The sequence below is a fragment of the Meleagris gallopavo genome, chromosome 8 (genome assembly GCF_000146605.3).
Source record: "Meleagris gallopavo isolate NT-WF06-2002-E0010 breed Aviagen turkey brand Nicholas breeding stock chromosome 8, Turkey_5.1, whole genome shotgun sequence".
In the NCBI taxonomy this organism is placed as follows: Eukaryota; Metazoa; Chordata; class Aves; order Galliformes; family Phasianidae; genus Meleagris; species Meleagris gallopavo.
In genome coordinates, this window is record NC_015018.2 from 29,780,040 (window position 1) to 29,806,967 (window position 26,928).

Below are 26,928 nucleotides of genomic sequence, written 5' to 3' on the forward strand. Positions count from 1 at the left end.
GGGGGGGGAGGCTAATCAGCAGAGTTAAAGTCTAAAGTGACATAACAATTCTGCAATGCCACGGATATTAAGAAAGTTAGCATCACTGGTAGAAAAAAAATCATCAAAATATAGTAGCTTAACTGCAATACTTCCAAGGTGAATACCATGAGCTCCTCAGAATTTCATAATGTATTTTGCAAGGAACCTTTAACCTAACTGGACAGATACTCAGGACTGTCCTAAAGAAAAAGGGCTATGAACTTAAGCAACTAGCCAAATGCATCTGTACATCTGTAATCCAGAAGAGCAGTCAGAAGAAGAGTGTAAGCATCTAACGCAGTGAGAGCAGGAGAAACAATAAGCGCCCACCAATTCTCTTGTGAAGAGTTAAAATGAAGATCCAAAGCAAACCCCAACCAATTTGGTACAGAATAGTTTGTGTCGTGAGGGCAGTGATGTTCTCCTTGTCCAAGAGTATTTCAAGTCCTTACTTTTCCATCTTCACACTTGGTTCCTGACAGCACGAGACCAGGGTCAGGCATATCATCCCCTAGATACACGTGGGTGCCACGACACAGGATCTTGCCACCTTCCTGAAGTGGGATATTGGTTTCTATGGAAACAGCATTGGTACCAATTACAGGTCGATTGGCTCCTCCTTGACACTGAATTTTTCCACATTTAGCATCTCTGAAGGAAACAGACAAAACCAAACATAGTTAAATAACTGTAGATGGCACAAAACCATTCCCACCACCATCACAGCAGTTCCTGTGCTGCCGAGGAGAGGCCCTACCTGGGCTCACACTTGGCGAAGGAGCTCTTGGAGTCTTTGCCACAGTTGCCGTATGGATCGCCTGCAGAATTGACTCTCTCAAAGCAGATCCCAGGAGCGGGTTTGGCACCTGAAACAAAACCTAATCAGAACTTTCATCTCATACGAGGTGTCTTTAATAATTTTCTTTGAGCTCCACCGACGTTTTAGGGGAAGGCGGGACGTGATCTGCACGCTGATGAAGAGCAGCAGAGCCCTTGTGCTGGATCAGCATGCTAATGGAAGGGCCCAGACACACGTCTTTTCCACAGTTCTTTGTCTCCCTTGGCAGTGCTGAGCAGCAGACAATGCAGGACTCACTCTCTTCCCGAGTTTCTAGATGATGGCCCTCTAGTGAATCCTCCTAGGACACAAAAACTTTCAGCAAATACCAAATCTAATGAAGAAAGACACAGGCCAGCTGGTAAGTGAACTCCCTCTGTTTTACAGGAGTCCGTGTGATTCAAGTAACGGCCCAGGATCTGAAGCCAATGGAAATAGTTGTCAAGAAAAGCCTTTTTAACCGCAGCTCAGAACAACAAGAAATCAGAAAAAAAATCTAGTTGCTAACAAGAGTGCTATATGGGCTGTATGGCCATAAAAGCATGACACTTGACATGCCAGCTCAAGCTGACGTGCTGGGAGGAGGAAGGAATCCATGCCTGAGAGGAAAGACTGACCTGAAGGGAGGATCCTTTCTGCCACGGTGGTGGAACTAGGAATCTGAGAAGACAGGCAGCATCTGGTTCTTATCTACCGCAGCCTTTTGCAATGGAGACATATCCAAGCAGCAAAGGAACTTCCCTGATGGGAGTAGTACTGGAAATGTTTGTCCAGACAGATTACTCATCCCTACATTTCAGAAGTCAAAAGGTGCCTATTAGAACACGTATTCTAATCTGTTAAGCAGAGATTCTCCTGTCCATCTTTTTTGTTGTTGTTGTTTTGTTTTGTTTTCCCCAGATTATCACCGACTATAGGATATCTTCTTGGGTAGCATCCATACACGTATCTCATGTTTAAAAGGTGGAGGATCTATATTCATGCTTTGACTGTGCAATGTTTAATCAGCCCCTGCATTAGAACTTCATTCCTTTATTTTTAATGTGAATGGTAGCTTTTATTTCCAGCAAATAATTGCTGCTCTTTGATAGATTAAAGGCCCTTTGCTAGGGCTCTTTACTACCGCATATTTTCTATCCATGAAATAATTCATAGCACAATTGGGTCATTGCCAACATTTGCCAACATTTCATCCACTCCAATGCACAGACTTCCTCTGAGGAGACAAAGTGGCAAGGATGTATATATATTTGCTAAAAATCTTAGCATTTGTCTCTGGATACATTTTGTACTTTTGATAGATCAGCCAAACTGAAACAAGAACAGGCAGCAAATTCTGTGATAGCCTAAAGGCTGAGAGTTTGCCATTTCCACAGTGTTCCCCAATCTTTAACAGAGGCAGAATTAATGTTCCATTTTTCAGATGTTCTGAGCCACTTGCAAGTGTGTGTATGCCTATAACTGGGGATGCAATATATAATCCATTTAAAGTGTCCTGAAGATTTCATTATAAACGTTCAAAGAAGAAGGAGGCTTAAAAAAAAAAGGGGGTCCAATTCCTGAAGAACATACAAATATGATTGTAAAACTCCCAGTTAGTGCGGCTCTTTTCACTAATAACTTGCAGATTAAAGCCTCAATTAATTATCTGCATTTCACAGTCAGAAGCTTGACTAATACTCCATACTGCCAAGCAGCAATCTAATGCTATTAAGGACAAAAAATTAAAACGTGGAGAGGCTTAAGATGGCACCCTCTTTTCAGTCTGAGATTTGTACATACTGAAACTGGAAAACCCCAAAAGCAGGGCAAAGAAGGAACAGAATGTGAGCTGCTGGTTCCCTGGAGAGAAGGACAAGAGCCTGAAATTCCTCGGAAGATTATTATCAAGCTTGCTGAGTACAGACTTTTTCTCAAATCTGGAACTGTTAAAGGGACTCACCCAGGATTCTTTCACTTCTTTTCATTTAGACCACAAGCAGTAATCAAAAAAATCAACAAAAGCATCCAGACAAGGCACTGCGCAAAAAGCAACAGTGAAATTTACATTTTCAGCATATAGATCCCTCCTCATCTTTCCAGGCCAGGCACATTAACTATTCAGCATGATGCAAACATTAACATGTGCATACACTACTCCAGCTTCAGAATGCAAAGGGAAGGAAGGAAAGAAAAACATGCTGTAAGTGAAAGCCCAAGTAAAACAAATTGCTTTTTTCTCCAATATCTGCAATGATTGACCTCCTTCAGACCCACCTCACCTCACCAAAGGAGTAAACACCCATCTACCATGAGTGCTACGGGTCTCCTTTTTCCTGCTGCCAAAAGCAAAATGCATGCCTCACATCCTGCCTTTTGACCAATAAAATACTTATTAAAAACGGCTGAAATATCGAGATTTTAAGGTATTTGCTTTCTCTTTCACCTGGTGAAACATTTTATTTTTTGACTGTACAAATCAAGCACGTTACGTGTGACAGAACATAGCCCACAGGAAGAACACATCTGCAGCATCCTTGCAGGGCTCAGCAAGCGAGCTTTAACTCCAACCAATATTACTTGACAAGGAAATGGGCTTCATGGAGCACAAAGAAATGCTCCCCTGCCAGGCTGAGAGCAGTCTGGGTATGAAACACCTGGTACCCAACGATCAGCTGGGGCCTGGAAACAGAAGTCTAGCTTCAATTCAATTTCATCTCTATCAAACCAAAACACATGGTAGATTGGGATTCAGATGGCTTTTCCTTCTCCTGACTGGTTTCTCACAATATTTGGACATTTTTATAAATGAAAACATAGACTATAAGAAACCGAACAGATGGAGCGACCAAGTTAAAAGAGAATTTCAGAGGATGCTTAAGGACAAAAACTGTAATGTTGTGTTTCTGGAGGAAACCCATTTATCATGATTGCAGCACATAAACTGCAGCAGAAAGTCGTGTCTTTCTCTATTTCACTGCCTCTATGGGCAAAGACAAAATGGTTTGTGAAAGATTTCCAGTGGATATTAAGTGCCTTGAACTTGATGAGCAGAGCTTATTTCACTTTGCAGTTGATAATTACAGTATCGTCACTCAGTAATTAAGGTTCTGCCGGCCTTTGCACACTGAGCCTTATTCAGGGGATTAAATCAGCCATTTGAAACTGCAGCAGGTCAGAGCTCAGCACCTCAACTGTCATCCTAGAGACTATTTTCTTCCTCCAAATGTGTGCATTGATGAGTGCACTCCTTCCACCATCAGATTTCATAAACAGAGATGTTCTGTTCTCTCGGAAGCAGTGCAGAAATGCTGTGTCATTTCAGATCAGTGCAAGACCTGCTGCAAGGAGCCAACATCATCTCCCAGAAGAGAAGAGAGAAATTCCTGCGGTGCTGATTGCAAGAATGAAGAAACACCATTTACCAGGCTGTAAGTGAAAACTGAGATGTAGACTCGGGTGCCAACATTGTCTTATTAAAAAACAAATTATACGGTGCGCATAGGTGAGGAGGGAAAGAAAACCTCACTCAGATGGGAGTTTTGTTACTCACAAGCACTGCGACCAACTGTATAAATAAATATAAGCATAAAAACACAGCTCTGTGTGTCATGCGGTTTGCACCTGGATTCTATATCTCATTAAGTCTGTTTTACTGCTCTGATGACGCAAAGCAAACTTCCTCAAGCCCCCCTCGGCCTTTCTCTTCATCTTGGTGATCCCTGCTGTTAAATCTGCAAAGAGAGAGATGGGGCTGAGCTGGTATTTTTGCATTTAAGGAGGATGCGAGCTCTCACTAGCTCTGAGAATATGATTTAATGGCTTTCCCACCCCTACAAGCAAGCAAAGGCATTGCCATAAGACTATGATGATCCAAACAGTTTGATTTCGCTGGTTATACTAAAACCAGAATCTCGTTAAGCGAATTTGCATTCTTGCAAAAAAAAAACAGCCACAGGTTGGTCAGTTAAGTGGGGTGGGGAACCCATCTGTTCTGCTTATAGGGCTGTACTTGGAAAAAAATGCATCATTGACAGGCCTTTGTAATAAATATTGACAACAAAATTAAGATTGTTTCCGCCTAAACAAATGGCCATGTCTACACAACAAATTTAAACATGTTCTAATTATTAAGTCGATGTCTGCCATTGGCTGCCCCAAATCATTGCTTTTTTGCCTTGTGTGAAAAAGCAGGAAAACACACTGACAAAGCTGCCCTTGCCTTTCCTCAAGAATCACTTTCTTGCCCATGGAGAAAACTCCAAGAGTTTAACGCTGATAATCTGCTACTGCTCGATCATCGATAATTTCTCTCTCTTAAACAGCTTCATCTGCATTGCCATTTGCTCCCCCAAAATGCCAGTGGACTAGCAGGCATTACAGAACTGCATTCCTGTTGATGCACTGCTCAGTTACGCTGCTACCAACAGGTCAGATCAGTGCAATGCCAACATTTTGAACGGGAAACAGGAAAGGTTACAAGTTTTTAGGGTGTTCTGAGCTCTCTGGCCTATTGCAGATAGGGAACAGCAAGAAGTATTCCTCCATTTGAACTGAAATTATCTGCTGAAAGTAACAAAGAAACCCAATGAAATGCAAGCACTCCACTCTGGAAACAGATCCCCGCTGCTCAGCCTAACGTGCGAGCTTCAAAGCTCATTATTTTTCTTCGGTGCTAAAAATATTAAGGTTGACATGTATCATTGGGCATCTGTAAGCCTATGAATGAAGAAAGATAAATAAGAGAACACACTGATAAGGAATTCAATATGCTGAATATAGTTTTAAGAAAAGTTATTGTATTTTGTCCTGCATGGCTTTCTCCTGCTGAGAAGAAGAAAAACAGAATTAATGTAAAGGAATTAGGGTGTGTTTTCTCTTTATGGTATAAAATTTTCATTTAAGAACACACAACTGCTCCTTTGTCCAACCTCCAACACACAGTTGTTAAAAACAAATTTTAAGCAACTATAGGAATCTAGTAAAAGGTTCAAATAGAACTTTTTCATACAATGCCCAAAGACAACATCTCAGTCCATCAAGTCTCTTCTTCAGCAAGCGAGCTGGAAGGAAAACACTTTTCTTATCTGACCCTCAGGCAGGTGAGATTTGGAATCTCTGTTTTCCAGCCACATGGCCCATGCAGCCCATCTCCCCCTCTTCTCACTCTTTATCAGCTAGTCCATGTTTCAGCTAGCCAGAAGTGTGAGCAGATGGGGATATTTACAGATATTCAGACCACAGGCCGTGTTTTTTCATGCGTAATCTAGTTTGCTTGAAGTTGGAAGGTTTACTGACATGACATCTAATTCATACCTGCACCACTGAGGTCAGATATAAGACTTTTAGTTTAGGTTCTGGCATTCTGGTTAAAGACTGTTGAGACCATTTGAGCTCTGCTCGTAATAAAGTTATTTTTCTCATAAGGAGACCCCCACAGCCGTGTCTGCTGAGGCTCCAGGCACAGCAGTGCCTGCTCAGTAGTCCAGAGAAGAAAGACAAGAAAGATGTGGGGGAGCTCGGGGGTGCTGGAAGACGTGCTTTGTTCGGAAACAGACCTAGCAAGGGAGCTGCAGTAATTCAGCTTCTGACCTTTAGCTGGATTTTTCTCAGCGGCTGAAATTACTAACAGTCCAACTGAAGAACTTTCCATGGCATGGGAAACTGGTTCACAAGGAGGGTTTTGCTTTATACGAGAGAAAACGTCTCTGTATCCAGGGGATTACAAATCCCAGCATGACTCAGGCTGGAGGCTATAACTGTACATGCTTGTATCAGCTCTTATTACCTCTATGACATGAGAGGGATTTGGAGCAGTGCATCAGAGGCACTGTTTGCTCCATGTGGGCAGTTTAGTTATGAGCAAGAACTCTTGCTGGCATGCTTGTATGGGTACAAGAGTGCATTGTATCTCTTCTGCTTTCCTTATCTATGCATTATCTCCCGAGATACTGTAGCACCCTTTTACAAGTTTGCAAATTGTCTGAGCTCTTACACAGATAGCAGATAAATCCTTAGTGGACTTCTGATGGGGGCTCTGACCGAGGGAAACATCTGTGTGTCATTAATTAGACTGACACTTGAGTTTTGAAATAGAGCAAAAGGCAGTGAGATACTAAATTGAAAGAGGTTAAAAGGAGCAGAAAACATTAACATAGAAGAATCTAGCACTGAATAGCATTCTTCTTTAGGGAAGTTTGAAGAGCTTCTTCCATTTCAGAGAGGGGCTCAGTGAGAAGCTGAAGATGGGACTTGTCCCCAGCGAAGCAGCAGCAAAGTGCAGAGTTAATATTGGTGTGTCAGGACAGAACAAGGAGGTGAACAGCTTTCCTGGTTACTTGCTCAGGATAACCCAAGGGCTCACTGAATGAGGTTTGTGCAAAAAGTGAGTGAAATCCCGCGGGAGATAAGACCTCCTGCTTCAGAGCATCCTCTGCTAAGAGAGCTGTTGGGGGGTAGGTTTGTAGGGTGACATCAATAGACATTGTGCACTCAGTGCTACAAGAATCTCGTGTTAATGTTAAGTGCTGAACTCTATTTTAGGAGGTCGACAGACACATGTTCTACGGATAGAGCAATTCAGAGCACAGGTAGAAGCTTACCTGCTGGTCTGAGAAGGGATGTGGTTTCCACCTGTGTCAGGAGCATTCAGCACTTCAGAAGGTAAGACAAGGGCATGTCAAAGTCAGTACTGAATGATTTGCCTCAGCTCACCTGGCCACGCATGCCGGTGCTGCAGAATGAACCTATTTACTGCTGCTTTCTACCTCCTGCTGCAAAGAATGAACACGACTGCAAATCAAGGGGAAAATGAATCACAAACTGATTCCCTCATTGTTCGGTTCTCTGTTTCAGAGAAGAATAGGCGCAGATTGGTTCTGTATCAAATTCCCCCAAATCCATCCATAATCACACACAACTTTTCCTCGAGTCTGCCTGATGAACAGCACTCCTGGTGCTCAGACTCACCCTGGCCCCAGAGGGTGATGCACTGCTGCTCGTGGGTCTGGCAGATGCCATTGTAGCAGTAGCCATCCACCCCGTGGCACGCATGCCCATCGTGCAGGTACACATTAGCTGGGCAATGAGGGCTGGCTCCTGTGCAGAACTCTGGCAGGTCACAGGAATTGCTCGACTCTCTGCAAGAAATCCCCGCTGGTTTTAACTGCAAAACAAAGATAGCCTTGGCTGATGTCATGTCAATTAATAGGAGCCATGTGGTGGTGTAACCCACGTAGCCACTGGCTCTGCATCAACTGAATGCAGTGGATGGCGTAAAGATTACTGGCCAGGTTGCCCAAACAAGTTGTGTGCCCCGTCCCTGGAGGTGCCCAAGGCCAGGTTAGAGCCAGATATTTAAGGTCACTTCCAACATAAGCCATTCTGTGATTCCCCATCCATACAGCTCCACTGAACCTCTCCAGTATCCAACTCATGGGGACCAACACCCATGTAAGCATGAAAAACATTCAAGTATAGAAGTTCATGAAAAAGAAGTGGCCACAAATAGCACAGGCCTCCTTAGAGAAGTCTGTTGCTCTGCCTCTTCAATAACTTTAAGAGTTTGATTTTTTTTTTTAAAACTGCTCACAAGAAATGCAAATGTCTTAATGGTTAATGGCATAATTTGTTGGTTCTGCACCCTTGCTCACTAGTCTGCAGTTAGGAAAATTATGATATTTTGCCTGCCCCACACCAGTGACCATTTCCATCAGCTCACCTTGCAGTCTTCGCAGCAAAGCCCATGTGCACAGACTGCTCCTGGCTTCAGAGTGCAGGTGGTTGCATTGCAGCACCGGTTTGTACATTCCTGGATGGGGATAAATTGAAAGCAGACAACTTTCAGTTGCAATGAGCTGTAAATCAAGAGAGGCTGCTTATCTCTGAGAGGTGCTATAGCCCTGCCAAGAAAAGTTAGCCATGAATTCATGAATTATGCATAAAATTCTATAACCTGATCCAAGCAGCCTTGTCTGTCTTTAGATCCTACAACTGCAGTAATTGTAATAAAGCCAGAGAAGCCATTGAGGAAGGCTGGTTTATCCTAGCTATGAATCTAGTCTCAAATATCATGAACAACACAAGTATGCTGCTACCAATTCCCACACAATAATATAGCATTTTATTCCCAGGAAACCAGTGGAATGAATTCATTGCTTTCAGTGGGGCTCACCCTAGCTGAGGATCCCAAGCTGCAGTTACTGAGCATCACCACTGCAGCTCTCTGCTCTGTGCTATTTGCTCAGCACATTTCTTGTCTTGCGTGGAAGCTGATGCCTGCCACAAAGAAAGACAATGACACCACTCCACGTAATCTTCTCTTGGGGTATTCCAGTAACAGAGCTTAGAGAAAAATATGAATTCCATTATTATTTTTACATCCCAATTTCACACTTACGGATTAGACAGTTGCACGTGGGCTTTTACGAACCTTTTTCTCTGTAGAACGACCTAATAAGAAGTTTCAGAAAATAATGGAGCTGCTTTTCCAAGCTGATACTCACAAGCTGCAAGTTACATCAGCTGTGCGAGAATGTCAGCTCTCTAACAAAAATAGCAGCAGCTAAAATTGCTCTTCAGTTGTGTTAAGACGATTTGACTTCACAAGGGATCACTAACAATACAGGGAACGCAAGAAAAATAAGTGGGTGAGAATGATGTTCACAGCTCAAGTATTTTCTTGACTTTTGTAAAGCTTTCTAACTGGAAGACAGGTCTACTGCTGTACTCCCAAATAACCAGTGAAATAATTCTCAGCCTTTCCCTGTTTTCTGCCTGAATATACAAAGATATCTGTGCTGCTCTGAAGCAGCAGAACAACTTCCTGCACCTATTTTTGATCATGCTGGAAGGCAGCAGGCAACACAAATATTTCTGTGCAGCTGCTGTATTTAAGAAGGAATGTTCCTCTGCACAGAAGCACATCTTATAAATTCATCTCAACGGCAATCTGAGAAAGCCAGAGTGGAGCAAAGCAATGTCAATCCAATTAAAGTGCTTCTGAAAGAGTCAGCTCCTGCACCCCATCATCAGGCCGTCCACAGAGCAGCCCAAGGAAAGCAATTGGTATTCCACAGACAGCGTGGGATAAAGACACAGTTTCTTTGAACGATGTTACTGCAGCCTTTCACATTTCCAATTGCTCTCTCACTTATTACTCATTGCAGGGGATGAGCTTGGTAAATAGTTTTTGTGCCTAGGCTATTAAATTGTCAGGGATGGTTTTAACATAAACAGGCGAGCAAACAGAAAGGGTTCAGGAGGTTTTTGGAGGCCGGAAGAGAAATGGGAGGCCACCATCTGAAAGTATTGCTCTCAAGTAGTGCATTATCATCAGTCATTGTTAGTAACAACAGTAGTGAGAGGAGGTGGGTTTCTTGGTGTAGGTCCCCTGGGCTCATCAGAGCACCTCAAACAGGCAAAACCAACAATATTCTAGCATCCTCTACAATGGCTTTGGACAGGATATCTTGGTTTCACCCTCATTTTTCTAAGAACACAAAGTAGACGACCTTAGGTCAGACGTTGTCATCCCCTGACAACAGCCAGCAGAAAATGCTTACAGACAACAATATAAACACAGATGTGTGATACCTCCCCCATCTCCTGGGTTCGCCTGGATCCCCACACATTTTTTAGCACCTGCAACATTTGGTGGAAAGGAACTCGCAAGTAGGTGAGCAGTCCCAGGAGCAGCTCCTCCTGCTTGTTTGCAACCTGCCATTTGCTAACTTCATTTGCACAGTTGTTGCCAGAGGCAATTGCTCTCTATTCACTCCTTCCAATTCACTCATGATTTTATCAGCTTCTGTCAAATATTGTTTTATTTTCTACCTTTCCAGCCAGAGTTTTCCTCCAAAAATTTAAACATCTCTGTTGCTTTTTCTTTCAGACTTTTCATTCTGCTTTATCCTTCTTGAAAGCAGGGAGAGGTAGGAAATCTGTACACGCAGTTTCAGCCACAACATGCTGCAGATTTATAGCAGCCTACCAGTGCTTTGTTTTGTTTTCCCATTTCTTCCCTAGTAATTTCTAACAGCCTATTTACCCTTCAGACTGCTCGTGAGCACTGAGCTGACATTTTCATGAGACTATTTATTGCAATAAGAAGTCTTGTTCCTCTATGGTCAGAGTCAGTTCAGAGTCCATCATCCTATATGTGATGTTTGGATTACGCATCACTCTGCACTGAATCCCATTTGTCACCATAATGCCCAGTCAAGCTGTCTCAGAAGGTTCTCCTGCAGTTCTTCACAGCCAGCTCTCAGCTGTACCATCCTTGCTAATCATCAGCATGTTCAAGGCCATTCCTCTTCCCAAGCTGTTTACCAATATGCTGAATTGTATAGTTTTCCAGGACACATTCATGGACACATCACTGTAGATCTCCTTCAACTGCCGAAATTGATTATTTATGCGTGCCTGATATTTCCTTTCTTTTAACCCATTTTTGTCCAAATCCTACAGATGCTTAGGTTTCCAACGAAGCCTTGGTCTAAAGCCCCTTTGAAGTCCCAGCAGGCTGTAGTAGCTGGATCTTCCCTTCCCACCCACTCGTTAAGTTATTCAGAGCACTGTGATAAGTTTGTAAGGCAGGACACCCTGGCACAAAAGCTCTGTTGACTCTTCCCTGGCACGTCACAGCTACTCAGAACAGCAGCTCTTTATTACATTTGCCAGTAATTTGTTTGGAACTGACTTCTCATTTACTGACTTGAGGTTTTCTGATGTCCCTTGCAGCTTATTATAAAATTAGCCACATTTGTCACTTTTCATTTCTCAGGGACCAAGGATATAGATATATTTAAAGATAGATAGATACATATATTTGCCTTCCTCTGTCTTTGCAGTCATAGTCCACATTAATCATCCTTCCAGAGACACTCTAGCACACTGGATGTTTTCGGTAACATAATCCAAAGCTAGGTTGGCAACATCATCCCTTGGTCAAGACTCTTGGCCTGATGGCAGGCACGCCAACACCCATTATATTCAACAAGATGACTGTTGAGTATAATCAGTTCCATCAGCACCTGATGCATGAGGCCACAGTATGGGCAGAGGTGGCCAGACAATCTCTACGGCATTTCCAGGGTTGTCCAAAGGGTGGGAGGTGTGCTATGATCATGGCTCTCTGCCCTTATGAGTACACTGCTGTCCTGCTGAGGAATCTCAACACAGGGCTGATGTTTTGCCTGGGGAATATAGCAAAGCTGTTGTTTGCTTGGCAAGTAATACACTTCAGCACCTCACCAAAATCCTGAGAGTAAAACATTCTTTGGGAAATATCCTTACCAACAACCTATATCTGCATATTCAGATGCACTTAATTCTGAACAATGAGAAAACAGCTACCACATGTCATTGTACAGCTTTCCACAACATAAAATACTGCACCACTGTTGACAAAACTCAGCTGATATAAATGACTGGATAGTGAATTATTAAACGCTCTGGTGGTTTTTTGGCACAACTCAATTTACAGCAAAATCCAAATTAATTTAATTGGGCTCAAGGTGCAGTTTTCCAATATAACTAAGAAAGAAAATCACAGAAAGAAGAGGCAAATCAAGTCAGTGCTTGCTGACATTAACTGACTTTGACTTGGAAAGGTATCGCTATCATTCAAAACTGAAAATGAGAAAGATAACTGGGTTAGAAAGACATTTGCAAGCTGCTTGCACTCTATTGACTTTAAACTAGAAGATAAGCCTGTTTCTTCCAACCTTGTTACCCTGAAGAATGAGTGAACTGTCAGGAAATCCTTATGGCTTGTGTAAATCCAATACACTGTATAGACAGGATACAGCAATATCTCGCTGTTTTAACTGCCCCAATCTATTTTGTCTGCAGAGCAATATTTATCACAGGAAACAAATCCCTCATCTACTGATGTACTTAACTCAGATAATCTGGGAAAAGTTCAACACAGCCAATGAATGTGTGAAACCAAAGGGATATGAATGCGTGCTTATATATTATTTGACCTCCAGATTTTGCCCATCTCCTCCTGATCTCAGCAGTTGTCTGACACACTCGCTAAACTAAATAAAATGATCTTTGAAGTAGTAGCAATTTTTCTGGGAGACAGTAAAGGCTATTTTGTTACTGGGGTAATTGGCTAGCAGCAAAGAAAAATCTCATAGCAGAAGAAGGAACGGTATCGTACCTAAAACCTGAAGCTGACTTGAACAAAAGAACACCTAAGCAATGTTAATTAAGTGGTCCTGCACTTATAGAAGCAAAACTTCTACTAATGTTCAGTATCCTGAGAAATCTAAGCAACGTTAACAAATTTATTTTGGATTTATCTTATCTTAGCTAGTATGTAATGGCATTTCTGTTGTTAGGAACATGACAGTTGGCCATTGCTGGTCTGCTGGACAGACCATAAAGACTTTGTTCCCCAACGGCAAATGGAGCATATGCTTAAATTAACGCCTTGCCTGACCTTCAGCAAGAAGATGACAAGCAGAAACTCCCTGCATTTCTGAGGCTTAAGCTGATAAATAAGATAGAAAGCAGAGAAGGGGAAGTTCTGCTTTACACCAAATGGTCTTAATCACCTCAAACCAACTCTGGAACTTCTCCACTGTTAAAGCCCCACAGACAAGAGATGAGTAATAATTTTCAGTGTCTTACATCAGGCTCCCCACAGTCACACTCCTCTCCATCTTCCACGTAGCCATTCCCACACTTCTGTCCACCAAAGGACTCCTTGACTTCAGGCAAGTTAAACAGACACATCCCCACTCCTTTCTCCAGGCTGTTTTCCAGGTCCTTTCTACTGCAGCTGCTGAACACCATGGGAAATGGATAGCTGGAAGAAAAATACGTGAAAAGAATTATAAAAAAGAAGTACTATCAGATGAAAACATCTCTTCTCAAACCAGTGGCCTTTCAGCACACCTGTGCACAAACAAGAAGATGGCATTCAAATTTTTAACACTTTAGCATCGCACTGAGAAATAGCATTGCACTGCACGTCAACAGCAATTTCTGACTGTAAGGCAGTGGCTGATAAGGATTGGGAGCTTTCATACTTGGGATTCTTCTCCCACTTCTGCACGTGTAGTTACAGAGCAAATTCTGATCAAGATCCTAAAGGAATGCTGGGTTTGCAAAGGGGATTCTAGCATTTGAAGGACTGCAAAACATCCTAAGCTTTCTTGGAAAATTTAACATCAGATGGTGTATTCATTCACCTCTCTTGGCAGCATGGCAAACTTCCTGTGCTTTACCAGGAAAAAGAAAAAGAAAGAGGAAAAACAATGTTATTTGATAAGAACCTGCTTCTGTAAATCAAAGTCCAGCTTAGACACCACGTCATTAAAGCAAGTGCAGTTCTTATTTTAAATCTGGATGACTCTAAAGACTACTGAAAATACTCATGTTTTGAATTCACATTGCTGGGAGCAGAATTTGGCCCTGCTGTCCAGGCACATAGAGCCTGTGCTTTATTTTGGAAATCACATGGACCATTTGCAAAATGATTCAGCGTAGTACAAATGTCTCCAAATATTCTGCATTGTTCTGCTAGAGAACTTTACTCCATTCTCATTCATGAATGTTTGCAGTTGGACTCAAGGAAACGAGACAAGTAGCACCTGGGTCCAGCCATCAACATCATATCCTAAAGAAATCTGCCATGCCCTCTCTGCACTGAGCTGTGCACACAATTACATCGAATCTGGATCACTACCAGCAGAAAAACAGCTTTCAAGCTGCCTTATCTCCCTTAAGACCCGAGACCTTCCTCACTGCTGCTCCAGAGCCAAGCAGTAATTTAACATTACAGCAGCACAGGGAGACAACCTGCTAATGACTGGACTTTATTCACTAAACGCTTTGTATCAATCATGTATTATTAAGGACGGGGCATAAGCCTTGCCAACAAGCCAGATAACAGATGGAAGTTCTGCACAGCTGAACTTCAGACTTCAATGAATCAACTGTTATTTCTAATATTCCGAGATGAAATGCTTGCTTTGTGGATGGTGATGCTGATAGCTATTTAAAAGGGGATAATTCCTATTACAAAAAGAAATGCTTGATAATTTCAGGTGTGATATAGCTTCCGATGCCTGAGATTAACAACAAATAAACAAACTCCAGAATAGCACAAGGTAAGAAGCAGGCTGCTAGCTGCAGCTCCAGCCCCAAGGGGAAACGAGAAGGTACAAAGAGGAGCGAAACTTTCTATCCACCTTTTCTATACTGCACAATTGGAGGTGATGTTAGCTGGACACCAGGACCTCCTCCCCCACTCTTAGTTCACTTGGAAAAAAGGCACACAGTTCTGCATGCATCACTATGAACACCTAGATGGATGCGCACTATCAAACACCAACAAAAACTCAGGAACCACCGACAGGCCTAAGTGATTAATCCTGAACAAAGCATACAAGTGCTTGATCAGACATGATCCTCATATCAAAGTGCAAACAAATGAATATTGCATCATCCAGACAACTTCCTTCACCTCAGCAGCACAGATTTACTTTGATATCCAGAGATGAACGCAGAGAGACATACAGACTTTAGACTGTCTGAAGTCAATTCAGGAATACAAATAATGCATTTTGCCCTGTGCCAGATGTCTGAGCCACATGCAGTTCACGAGAACAGCTTGCCGGTCAAAACCATCAATATTTTAGGGCTGCTCCTTTGTATCCACGAATGTTCAGGGTCATTTGCGTGAATGTGAGATGTGTCTGTCCATCAGGAGGGGAACAGAATCCCTACTCTTAACCAGAGGTGAAATAATGTCATTGTTAATGAATGAGGTTTCTGTTTCCCCTCAAAGGAACTTCAAGCTGTTTCCTATTTTGAACTAAGAGATCCATTCATCTTCTGGCTTTTCCTGCTCTTGACACTGATTTCCTCAGCTGACATCAGTGCAGCACATGTTATTTGATGAAATTTTCTGAGTATCTTCTCTTTACTGAGTAAGCTCAAAACAAAAATGTAAAAAGAGAGGAACCAACAAGTGGAAACAGAGTCACTGAAGGGTAAATACAAGTGCAAGACAAGATATCACATCAACTGATTCCGGTTGGTATTTCACTGGAAACATAACTGGTATTTAATACCATGATATTATGGCACACAACTATTCTTTTTTTTTTTTTTGACAAAATAATCCCACGTAACAGCCACAGCATTTGATCACTGTGATTTTAAGCTACATTTTATTTGCCTTTGCAATTTTTAAGCTGGTTCATCAGCTTGCAAATTCTGGCAGATGGGAAGGGTTATCAGATGTTGGTAGCATTAAGCATGCCATTTAAGTGAATCTAGAGCTTATGAAAAATGATGAATAATCACGTGAAGGATACTCTAAAAAGTGCAACAGGTTTCCCCACACAACCCTATGAATAAGCTTCAGACCTCATCTGGAAGGACTGTCTTTGGGTGGGAAAAGGCAGCGGAGCATCCAAAGCAAAGTCACTCCTTCACCTGTCTCTGTGATTTCAGTGACAGAACATAAATATCCTCATTTGGCCATATGTGGTACTCCATGCATTACTTCTTTTGGAAGTATCTCAGATAGCAACTTGTACTGGCCACTAACGGACCTTCCAGATGTAAAAAAAAAAAAAACAAAAAAAAAACATTAGCAATCACTATATGCCAGTATCACTCACAACAGTTCCTTTTACAGACCCGTATTACTGCTCTGAACAGAAATTAAATAGCAATTTAGTCCAACTATTCCCGCTCTGACATCCTGAATAGCCCACACACTGGCTACATCATTTGAATCTGTACATCTAATACAAAATGGATCATTCGGTTGAACTGTTCTGGCTGCAGGTACAACTCTGCAGAACTCAGATTGTGCCTGGCACTATTTCAGTCTTTTCGGTGGATTTACAGTAAGAAAAATCATTATAGAGTTCTTCTACCCCACTTGAACCTGCAGCATTCCTCAGTGTCTCCTCAGTGCTTAAAAGATGCATATCATATCAAGCAGTGTCTGTCCCAGTTCCCAGCAAAAACAGCCCTGACTGATCCTGCAAATGAAAGATTCACAGTAGTAAAATGATGGCTGGTAATTGATTCCTTTATAAACAGTCTGGTCTTGTCCCACTCATTTATATTTTGAGCACTCAAGCCATTCAAATGCCAGTTTCCTCTATCTACTTTTGCATTTAACCTGTATTAGATGGCTCCTTTCATTAACTAAGTGAAGCAACATCATCACGGGAAGCGTCAAGTCCCTTTTAAGAAAAGAGAATTCTTTGTACTAGCACTACATTGCTCAGCACAGTTTCTTTTTTTGCATGAACTCTAAAAGTTCATCTCCATCATCTCCTTTTCAGAGGCATTCCCCCTCCTAATGGACTGAAGAACAAGAGAGTACAAGCACAGAAAAAGACAGAATCACTGCCCTAGAAAATTACAGTTTTCAGAGATAAGATAGCCAAAGCATTCAGGAGGAAGACAGTGGCTGCTGATTGATGCACGGTAGCACAGTAGGTCAGCTACAGCCCTAGCACAGGTCCTGCTGAGGAATAGTGTTTGCCATTGCTGTCAGTGTCATTCCTATCTCTAGCTTGAACACAACAGGAATGGCACTGAGTCAGGCTGCAGGAGATCCCTGCTCCAAGCAAAAAATCCCACCAGAGGATTGCAGAAAAACCTTGGGAAAGCCATCAGAAGTGGAACTCCATTTGCTCTGCCAAACTTCTAGTTGTCCACCTACACTTACTGGTGCCTGAACATTTAGCACCTCGGGTCTGCCTCCTCCATGTTCCTCTACCATCAAACAAAAGATTTCCTTTGAGACACATTTTGCTGTTTCTCAAGAACCACTGAAGCAGCATCTCCATCAACACTTCTGGCAATTCTCTGTGTATGGCACAGCTCACTACGTCTTGGAAATGAACATTGTGATTACTATGAATATTGTTATCCTATCCAATCTCAGATGATTTTCTTACTCAAAAACAATAGGGCATTTATAAAGTAACTGACTTGTTCTCCCCGAAATGTTGGTATATATACATACACGCATACATTATATATCTATTTATAGGGTTCATTTATTCCAGTTCATATCACAATCTGATTATTCAGCATTATAGCAATGTTTATACAGAGCCTTTCACCTACAGCCCTGAAGTGTTTTACAATTATTCACTCAATTAAAATGCACAACAGCCCCAAAGAGCTCTATTAAGTACCACAGGGCCTTCTTCCCTGAGGTAATACAATAATTGGAGATTATATTAATTTTAAAAGGGCATTTTGATTTTCCTGTACATGCCTCTTGAAATCACTGTTGACTCACTAATTACCAAAGGTGCAGAAAATGGGATCTGGATTTGTCTGGAATGCTAGAAAAATCATGCCTGAGAGGCTCTACATGGAACAGCTCAGGCACCAGCAATGTTTTTGTGAGCATGAAGGTGCTCAAAGACAAGAGCAGGGCTCATCTCCAGCTCTCAGTCAGAAATTTCACTAGTCAAGCATCTGAATTTCCAACACCTTTCATGATAACTCCATGTCTTAACTGAACACCTCTCTATCTCCCATCAGCCCCAGGATTCCTCGAGATACACAGCTGCAATGACCCTGTTTTTTCTCTTAAGGAAGGGTCCACACCAACAGCAGTGTTCAGTCAAGCAGGGAGAGGCTTTCACCTTCCTATTGAATACAAACCTCTGGGTGGAACAGAAGACAAAAAAAGAAGGATATGTATTTTTTATTTGTCAGAGTAGCCTATGTATAAAGACACTTTCTTGGAAGAAAAGATTAGGGTGTTAGTGCTGCACTCCAAATTGCATTTTAATTTTATTCAGTGAATTTTTAATGTAAAAAGTTGCCAATGGTAACAGGAGTTTGCTCTTTAGAACGTGTTCTTAAGCAAACCACACAATCAGAGAACTGCAGGATGTCTTGGGTAGCCTTATATGTTTTTACTTACTCTCTTTAGTCTGCAAAACTGTCGATTTTTGGCTGCAGAGTGGCTCACTTTGAGCTGGAGAGGAGAAGAGCAACTCAGGTCCTACTTTTGAATGTAGAAGATGAAAGTTTGAGCTCCCTCTTGTTCATGCTCCACAGAACGAGTTAAGAACCAACATGTCAGTTTCCTATTGCAAATCCCAGCCTTACCTATGAACCTAAACCCAACTTTTTAAACTTAAAATATAGAGATAGTTTTGCTTCTGTTAATTCACATACAAGTGATTTTTTTGTACTGGCACACTGTCAGCGGTAGAGAGAGTAAAACAAAAGTAACACTTTAGAAACTCAAGAGAAATCAGTGGTTTCAGACCCACTGAGGTGTTGATTTCAAGGAGCCATGACAATTTGCCAGCCTCCTCTATCTCCCGATCTAATTGACATAATTGTTTCTCACATAAAGGCATCCTCTTTGGTTTTAGCCTTCTAGACATAATTATTGCTCTCCATCTCTTGAAAACAACTTTTCAGGTCTCCTAAGAGATATGAGCCTAGTAGAACAAAACGGAATTTGCTATTAGATGACATTTTTAGACACTTCAGCTGTTCTGTGCAGTGTCTTACGTTAATGAATTAGTAATCATAGAGAACCTCACAGAACAGGGCACTGAGCAAGAGATAAATCCCATTTCCTTTGATATTGAAATAGGTTTTCAAATGCTATAGATCTCTTAATGTATAAAGTTCTGTCATTACCTGTCATTTCATACCCCTCACGTTTCAGCAGCAATTGTTTAAAATTAGGCAAGTGCCACAGAATGGAAGTCGTGTTAATCTATTATTTAAATATATACTTTATACTTTGTTTATAAGTACTTTTGAGGGAGAAAGACACATAGTTTTAAAGTAGACCTCACAAGCATATCGAAGTAAAAGGTAGCTGCAGATTCCTTCCCCAAAAAAATCTTGCAAAAAGCAATTTTGTTTTAATCTACATGAAGTATTGAAGTTTGCTTCAAAAGCAAACTCATACTTCTTTTTTCCAGCCTATTTTTTCACTATATAGCTCCTCTTTTATAGTTTTAATCCCTAAAGCATCAATAAAGTAGAGCACAGAATTGGGCCATGTAGTTATACATGACATCAAAGCTCTTGCTGTCTGAGTTCATGGTCAGTGATTTAAAAGCAAGCCTGGATCTCTCCCACAGCTTTTGTCATGTTCACTCTACGGTAGTTTTTACACTTCCAATAAATAACCATGAACGTCACACCAGTGATTAAATTAATTGATATGTAGTGGCAATTGCCTGTTGTGCTACAGTGAAATTGCCTTGGTTATTGAAATAAAGTCTTTCAACATAAATGTTTAAACTTCACTCACAAATGCTTTTGGCTCATTGTCATTTAGCCTTGGGAATAATGCAGATTTCCAGACTTCATTCAAGCAATATTACTTCAGGTGCCCAGACAGGATTGTCACAGTCCTAGCTGAGATTTGACCTCTCCCATTAATCTGAAGGTGAAAATTTAACTCCCTGAAATACTTGGAAAGGCAGATTTATAGTACTAAATGTTGAACTTCAGGGCAGAAGGCAATGATGAAACAAATGGCTGAATGGTCCAGGAAAAAAAACTTTCTGCAAAGGAACAACACTTAATGGTTTTATACAGTATACACTGTCATGGCCTGATATTTCTGCAGCCACAAAACTGCCAAATAAAACATTATTAGCAGTTACTTTTACTTTGATGAATGTACAGTCAGAGAAGTTTTTTCTCGTTGAGAGGCCTGTTGTGACTTTCATTTCTGTTCTGGGGTGAAGCAATACCGAACCGATTTATCAATCTTGACAGTACTCTGACGATACGCCGGAGTTATCTGCATTGCAAAAGCTCTATGGGAATTGAACTCAGACAACTGTTCTTCCTGTTGGAAACCAGGCAGCCAAGGAAAGTAGCTATAATCAGTCTGAATTTGCCTCTGGCTCATCTTTTGCTCTGTTTCCTTTTAGACTGCTACCTCATTAATAAAAATTTGCTGGATTGCTGAGAGTTCGGGTTTCACAATCTACTGCTTAGAATTGGAGGTTAATCCAATGCAACAAATAGCAGAGGGAGGGATAAAAAGGCCAGGTCAGGTCTGGTCCTAGGCTAAAGGAAATCAGGGCAGCAGGCATCCCGTGCCTCCAACCTCTGCCAGCCCTGAAGGAATCCAGAGGTAAGAAGCACCACCAGAATTCCCTGTGTTTGCGTTCGTTGCAGAAAACTCAGCATCCTCAGCATGAAATAAGCAAATAAACGGTCCATCTCACTGCTCAAAATACCTTGCTGGAGGTCACCTTGCCACCAATTTTTTGTTGGATAAAAGACACTGCTTGACCCGGCTTGAAATGCTAACGACAGCATCGTGTCCTGGTGACATTTCATATATTCCCAATGTGATTTTATAATCAGCTTTCGTTGTAGGAAGTTATATTCTGATTTTTGTCCTCTGAAAAACCTTGGAATTGTTTTTTTTTTTTAAATTACGTCAAGAGCAGCTGACAAAAAAAAATTTAAATCTGACATTGGGAACAGAGATTTGAGAGGATCACTTCACAGAGCATATGTTCAGGTGAAGGAGCAGAACAAAATCACTGTTCAAAAAGCAATCCAAACCAAACCAAAGGAAGCAGCAAACCAAAGCGCTAATAGAGGAAAATCAACCCATGATATTTATGCACATTTACCCATTTCACCTTTGCAAGCTCCTGTTCTGCCAACGTGTACCTAACCACAACTCATGATGCATCACACTCAGAAGAACAAAAGAAGCACAGTTATCCTCCCAGGTGGTGCTGAGACAGTCTGACCACCCAAGGAGGTTTTCAAGAACCACGGAGGTGTAGTCCTGATTGGCATGGCTTAGGGGGCATGGTGGGGGTAGGCTGACAGTTAGACTTGATGATCTCAATGGTCTCTTCCAAATTTAATGATTCCATGATTCTTTGATTTAAAGACCAGCCATACTTTGGTACTTACTTGGCTTCAACAGATGGGTTTGGGCTAGGATAAGCCTGCACATTAGGTGTAGATTCAAACGATAGCAGGTTAAGGGAAGAAGACTCAGAGAAGCACAAAACCCTCTGGAGGAGGAAGCAAGGCCAAGAAGAGGAGATTTGGGAAGCATCTCTGAACAAATCTCACAAGGAAGCAGCTCACTGGGAAAAGCAGCAGCAGAAGCATTAGCAGAAAGAATCTTACAGAAATGACAGCTGGAAAGACAAGAGACAAGGGTCCTAGGGAAAAACGTCTGAGCTTTGCAAAACACTAGAATGAATATATACCTGGGGGACAGACTGGCATTGATTTCACCTAATGGCCTTACTACCCAGTCTCTTAATAAATCAGGACTCCAAGACAGGAGTATCTGACTTGCAAGCACCTTGCCTCAATTTTTTCCTCTTTCAGAAGATCCAGAGGAAAGATAAGTGAGGCATTAACAAGGCCAGGAATCAGGCTGCAATCTCCCAGCATTTCCACCTTCCTAGTGTGCGCTCTGCAAGATAAGAGCTGAGGAAAAAGCAGCTTTTTCCCCACATCACCTGTACCACATCAGGCAAATAGAAGTGAAAATAAGCTAGTTAGTATCAGCACTGCATGTAATCATCATATCAAGCTAACAGAAAAGAACAGATCTATTTGTGATTTGTGCCTCAGGGATCCTTAAGCAAGCCAGTGAAAAAATCTGAAGGGATCCATAGAATCCTGATGAAATCCAGAGCATGCTGAAGTCTATAGAAGCTTTCCTGCCAACTTTGATGCAGCTTGGATTTCACATCTGAAGCCAACCGGCTGCCAGGAGAATGTCAGTGATGAACACAAATTCCACGCTACTTTAGAATAAGCCAGGAAGGCTCCTTAGGAGCCCAAGTTATTTCACATCTCTATTTTCTGTGACTTCCCATTAAAATTGGTGGTTGCTTATCTCCATCCCACCACTGTGACTGCAGCATTCAGTTCTAAAGAGTCATTGTTGGGGGTAAAACAGACATCTTCATTCTCTGAATACTCAACTTTTTGCGCATCTATCCCAGACAAAAAAGGCTCTGTGATTCCTATGACAACTGTGGCAAATGCAGCTGTAGGCATCATTTAATTGCAGTGATTCAGACTTCCAAGTCAACATCAATTCCTTACAATGCTTCAGGGCATACAACACATGTTTTTTTTTTAAAAAAAAAAAAAAATCAGCACCAAAAAGCATTCACGTGACCTTAAGAATATGCCCTTTAAGGTATGTTTCCATTTATACTCTGGGAGTTTGGAATTTGTTAACACCAATTATAACTGGACATTGCACACAATTCTCCATGCACTGCACTACTAGTTTATCCCTGCAGTCTGATATGTGGTGTTTTGTTGTTTTTGTTTTTTTTTCTTGAAAGAGAAAGCCAAGATAAAGCAAAATGTCCTTACATGATTTCTTCTTATGGGTCATGGCAACAGCAGTAGTACAGGAGACAAATGTCCCTTACAGAGCTATATTTTGTATGGCTATTACACTGACAAGACAAAATGCAGCTGAACTCTCACATGCCAGCATCCAATCCAGTAAAGCTGTGCCCATTCTGGATACATCTCACGGTAGAAAACATGACTTGTCCTAAAGTATCTGCTATAAATAATCAGACCAGAAGTAAAATGTGTTTTCATTTGAGAAGTAACCTCTCTGCTTGTCAGCTTCACTTACAGAAAATGCGTGCTATAAATCTCTGCGAGTCCTCTTCTAGAATACACCAAAAAAGAAAAATATTTTCATTTCTAACAGCACATCTCCTGAGATGTGGGATACTAACCTAAACTAAAAAGATCCCCTTTTCCCCCCTTTTTTTTTTTATTTTTTTTTTAATATAAGGAGCTGCCCTGTAGCTCTGTGTGCTAATTGCTAACAGTGATCTGCTCCTGCAGAGGACTAAGAAACAGGCAAAGAATTTTAACCCATGCTACTAATGCACAGATCTTATTTACTAAAACAATTAAATATATCTGTAATGTATGGAAATTATTAACCAAAAAGGATGCCAAATGGACTGCAGATATAAGGCTACTTGGAGTTAAGAAAAGGAATGACATAAATCTGGTTTGCAATCTCATGGCTGTTTCCTACTAAAGGAAGGACCAGAATGCAATCTGCTAAATTACTCGGGCTCAGCTCAGACCAGTTTGGAAACATAAGCAGCTTTAGAGTTTAATTAGAAACTGTTTATATCTTAAAGATAATTTCATTTTCTTCAACTCGCAACAGAGGTAATTGCAGATAGTTCTGCTGACTCCACAGATTGAAGTCTCCAAGCTGCCAGACTGAAAAATGCAAAGTAAGGTCTGCACAACTGCAAACAAACTGAGAGGGGTCAGGAAATACGGTGCAACTAATGATGGCTTGATTAGCTAATACTAAAGAAGGTACTGCGAGATGCCAAGCAAGGACAAAAGAGCATCAGCCAGTAAACTAAAAAGTCCTTTCCCACACTGTATTTCTGGTCTCCATCCCATTCATCACATGACCGTCTGCCTTCTTTTTTTTTTTTTAGCACTTGAGCTATGTGTGTATATTGACTCCAACAGACGTGTTGGAGTCGATGCTTTTTGCTTTAAGTTGTGTTTGGCACCAAAGCCAAGATGCTGTATTCATGGCATGCCTGGCTGGCTCCTGAAGCTACTATGGATCTCCAAAGAGTGTACATTTTCATGTACAGCTCTATATACTCCAGAAACTGTATTTCAGCAGTGAAAAACCAAGGGAACCCATTATCCTGCTTTCTTCAGGTGATTTTTTTTGTAAAAGTACAGTGATTGAGACTAATACTGAATGTAGTAGAGTATGAGTATGGTTAGTTCTTTCCTATCTTGTCCTTAGTAAATTTTGACTTCTTGTTTTATATATTTAGCTGCATACTTGTAACATAGTTAAATACATTTTGTTCTATGTTCATTTGAAAACAACAAAGAAAAGCAGATGACAAAATACAAGTTCCCCATAAAAGCCTTTGAGAGTTGAATGTTCTGGGCAGAATGGCTCTCCAAGAGACACCAACCACCTATCTATCATGCAAATATATATATTTATGCATTATAAAACCATCATTACTGTCACTAGCCTTCTTTTGATGTGCAATCTTAAGTCTCATTAATGGCAATGGGTGATACACCAGGGAAGAATAGACCTTCAGCATCATCAAAAGACAGGAACTGCACAACACGCTTTAGAGACAGGGTGCTGATCCCTTGGTGGTGAAGGGGGACAAAGAAGCTGCTGAGCATGTCCTGATTCTGCCCCAATCCTGCTGTTCACAGCTACACCAGGATAACTGCGTGCTTCAGCTACCAAACAGATCACCACGTAATAGCCACCATTCTTCTGCCCTGACATTTAACATGGATGGTTTCCATGACCTGGATAACCACATAGCCCTATAAAGCTCTAGTCCAGTTGATCAGAGGTGGAAATAAACCATCACACAGCAATAAGACAAGTTGGAGCTTAGATCCACAGGGCGTACTGCCCAAAACACTACTTCACTGGTTTGCTGTGGGTATAATCTGACAATCAGAAATAACTACGGGTTATGTACAGAGAACTTGTATGCAGATTCCATAATCCACACACCCACGATCTAAGATTTATTTTAATAGAGGGAACAAACACCCAGTCCCAGCAGCCCAAGCATTGACACTTCAGTGGCTCTGGGAAGCACTTCCAGAGCACCCTTCGACCCTCATGGCTCGGGGAAGAAGATGCAAAGCGATGGCTTGAACTCCTCAAGAGCCAATTACACACAGAAAATTCTGCCCTTACACAGATGAAAACCACTGGAAAAAACCTTGGAGGTCTGAACATGTAAGAATCTGTATCAAAAGTTTATGCACGAAAGTAAAACATCAAATGTTACTGTTAGTTTCTCACTTGCGGGAAAGCTGCCTTTCAAGGATAGCTGCATCTCCTAGATCATACAGAGCTACAGTTTCAAAACAGCTGGGAAACGGCTTAAAGCGTTCATCAAAGAACAAATGCTTCCTAACCTAATTCTTGGGTGCTTAGAGCACTTGCGCAGCAAACCCACAGACCAACTTATCACCAGGGGCAAGCGAGAAAACTTTCGTTTATGACATCTTCCGTGCTACTAAGGGTCTTGCTTGGCATCACCTTTTAGTCAATCATGAAGAGGTAGGCATCTGGTACTATTACTAAGGAAAGAACAGTACGTTTTCACTTAAATATTTCATCTAGCCTCGATTATAGCTAATATATTCAGTGTCCAGTGCAGAATACCTAATTGTTCCCCGGGGGAATTAAAATATAGTAGGTACTGATGCTCTTTTCCCCAAGTATCTGAAAGAAACTCTCCTGATGGTCTTTCCTATCTTTAACTTTTCTCCATCTCTCCTCAGCAATAGTTCAATTAGTTTAGTTTGGGAACGTCACTCACACAATTCTTAGTAAATCACATTTTGCTCTCAATCCCATTCACAAATCTGTACCTTCTTGCTGGTTTTTATTTTACTTCTAACCATAAAGGTATAAATTTTACCTAAAAACATGCTGGCAACAGTGAGCGCATTTTGGGTTTGTTAAAAGAAAGTCTTCTGCAAATTTCTACAGTAAACAAACCACTGTTTTTCTACCTCCCCAGTTCAACTACTACTATGTTCTCTTGACTGTCCTCCTCCCCAGACTCTGCCTCCGAAGCTTAATAATTAATGTGAAATTGTGCACTGAAAAGCAATTACTCAAAATTAGTTTTTCTTTTCAACTGCAAGCCACAGTTCCACAAAAATCCTCTAAAATTATGACCGATATCTGAGAGGTTTAAGAATTGATTTAAATCACATTTCTCCTTTTCCCTCACTTACGATCACCACACAAAAACTTGGTCCCTGGCTGCAGTAGAGCCCCAAGGCATCCTGCAGCAAAGGCAAAACACGGGCATTTCCACCATAGTCCAAGTCACAGTCCAAGCTCCACTTCCCTGTAACAAATGCAGTCATATTTATCTGAGCAAATTGAATTTAAAGCCTGACCAAATCAGAAAGATATACTGCCTTTAAACTCTAGCTACGAAAATGGAAATGGTAACACAAGATCCGAGATAAGAACTGGAAAAAAGAGCCAGGCATAGAAGGATTCATCTCATTCTTTG

At 41.4% G+C, this 26,928-nt stretch overlaps 1 protein-coding gene across 1 annotated transcript in view; it reads right to left on the reverse strand.

The window, feature by feature from the left end:
• Nucleotides 1-36: 36 nt before the first annotated feature.
• ADAM12 (ADAM metallopeptidase domain 12) overlaps nt 37-26,928 on the reverse strand; it is a 112,601-nt gene continuing 85,709 nt past the window's right edge. Inside the window, exons 11-15 of the mRNA XM_010714924.3 lie at nt 13,481-13,658; nt 8,559-8,648; nt 7,808-8,003; nt 779-887; nt 37-672 (exon numbers count right to left, since the gene is read on the reverse strand). Coding sequence (XP_010713226.1) covers nt 462-672; nt 779-887; nt 7,808-8,003; nt 8,559-8,648; nt 13,481-13,658 — 784 coding nt within the window. The 3' untranslated portion in view covers nt 37-461. The remainder of the gene's footprint in view (nt 673-778; nt 888-7,807; nt 8,004-8,558; nt 8,649-13,480; nt 13,659-26,928) is intronic.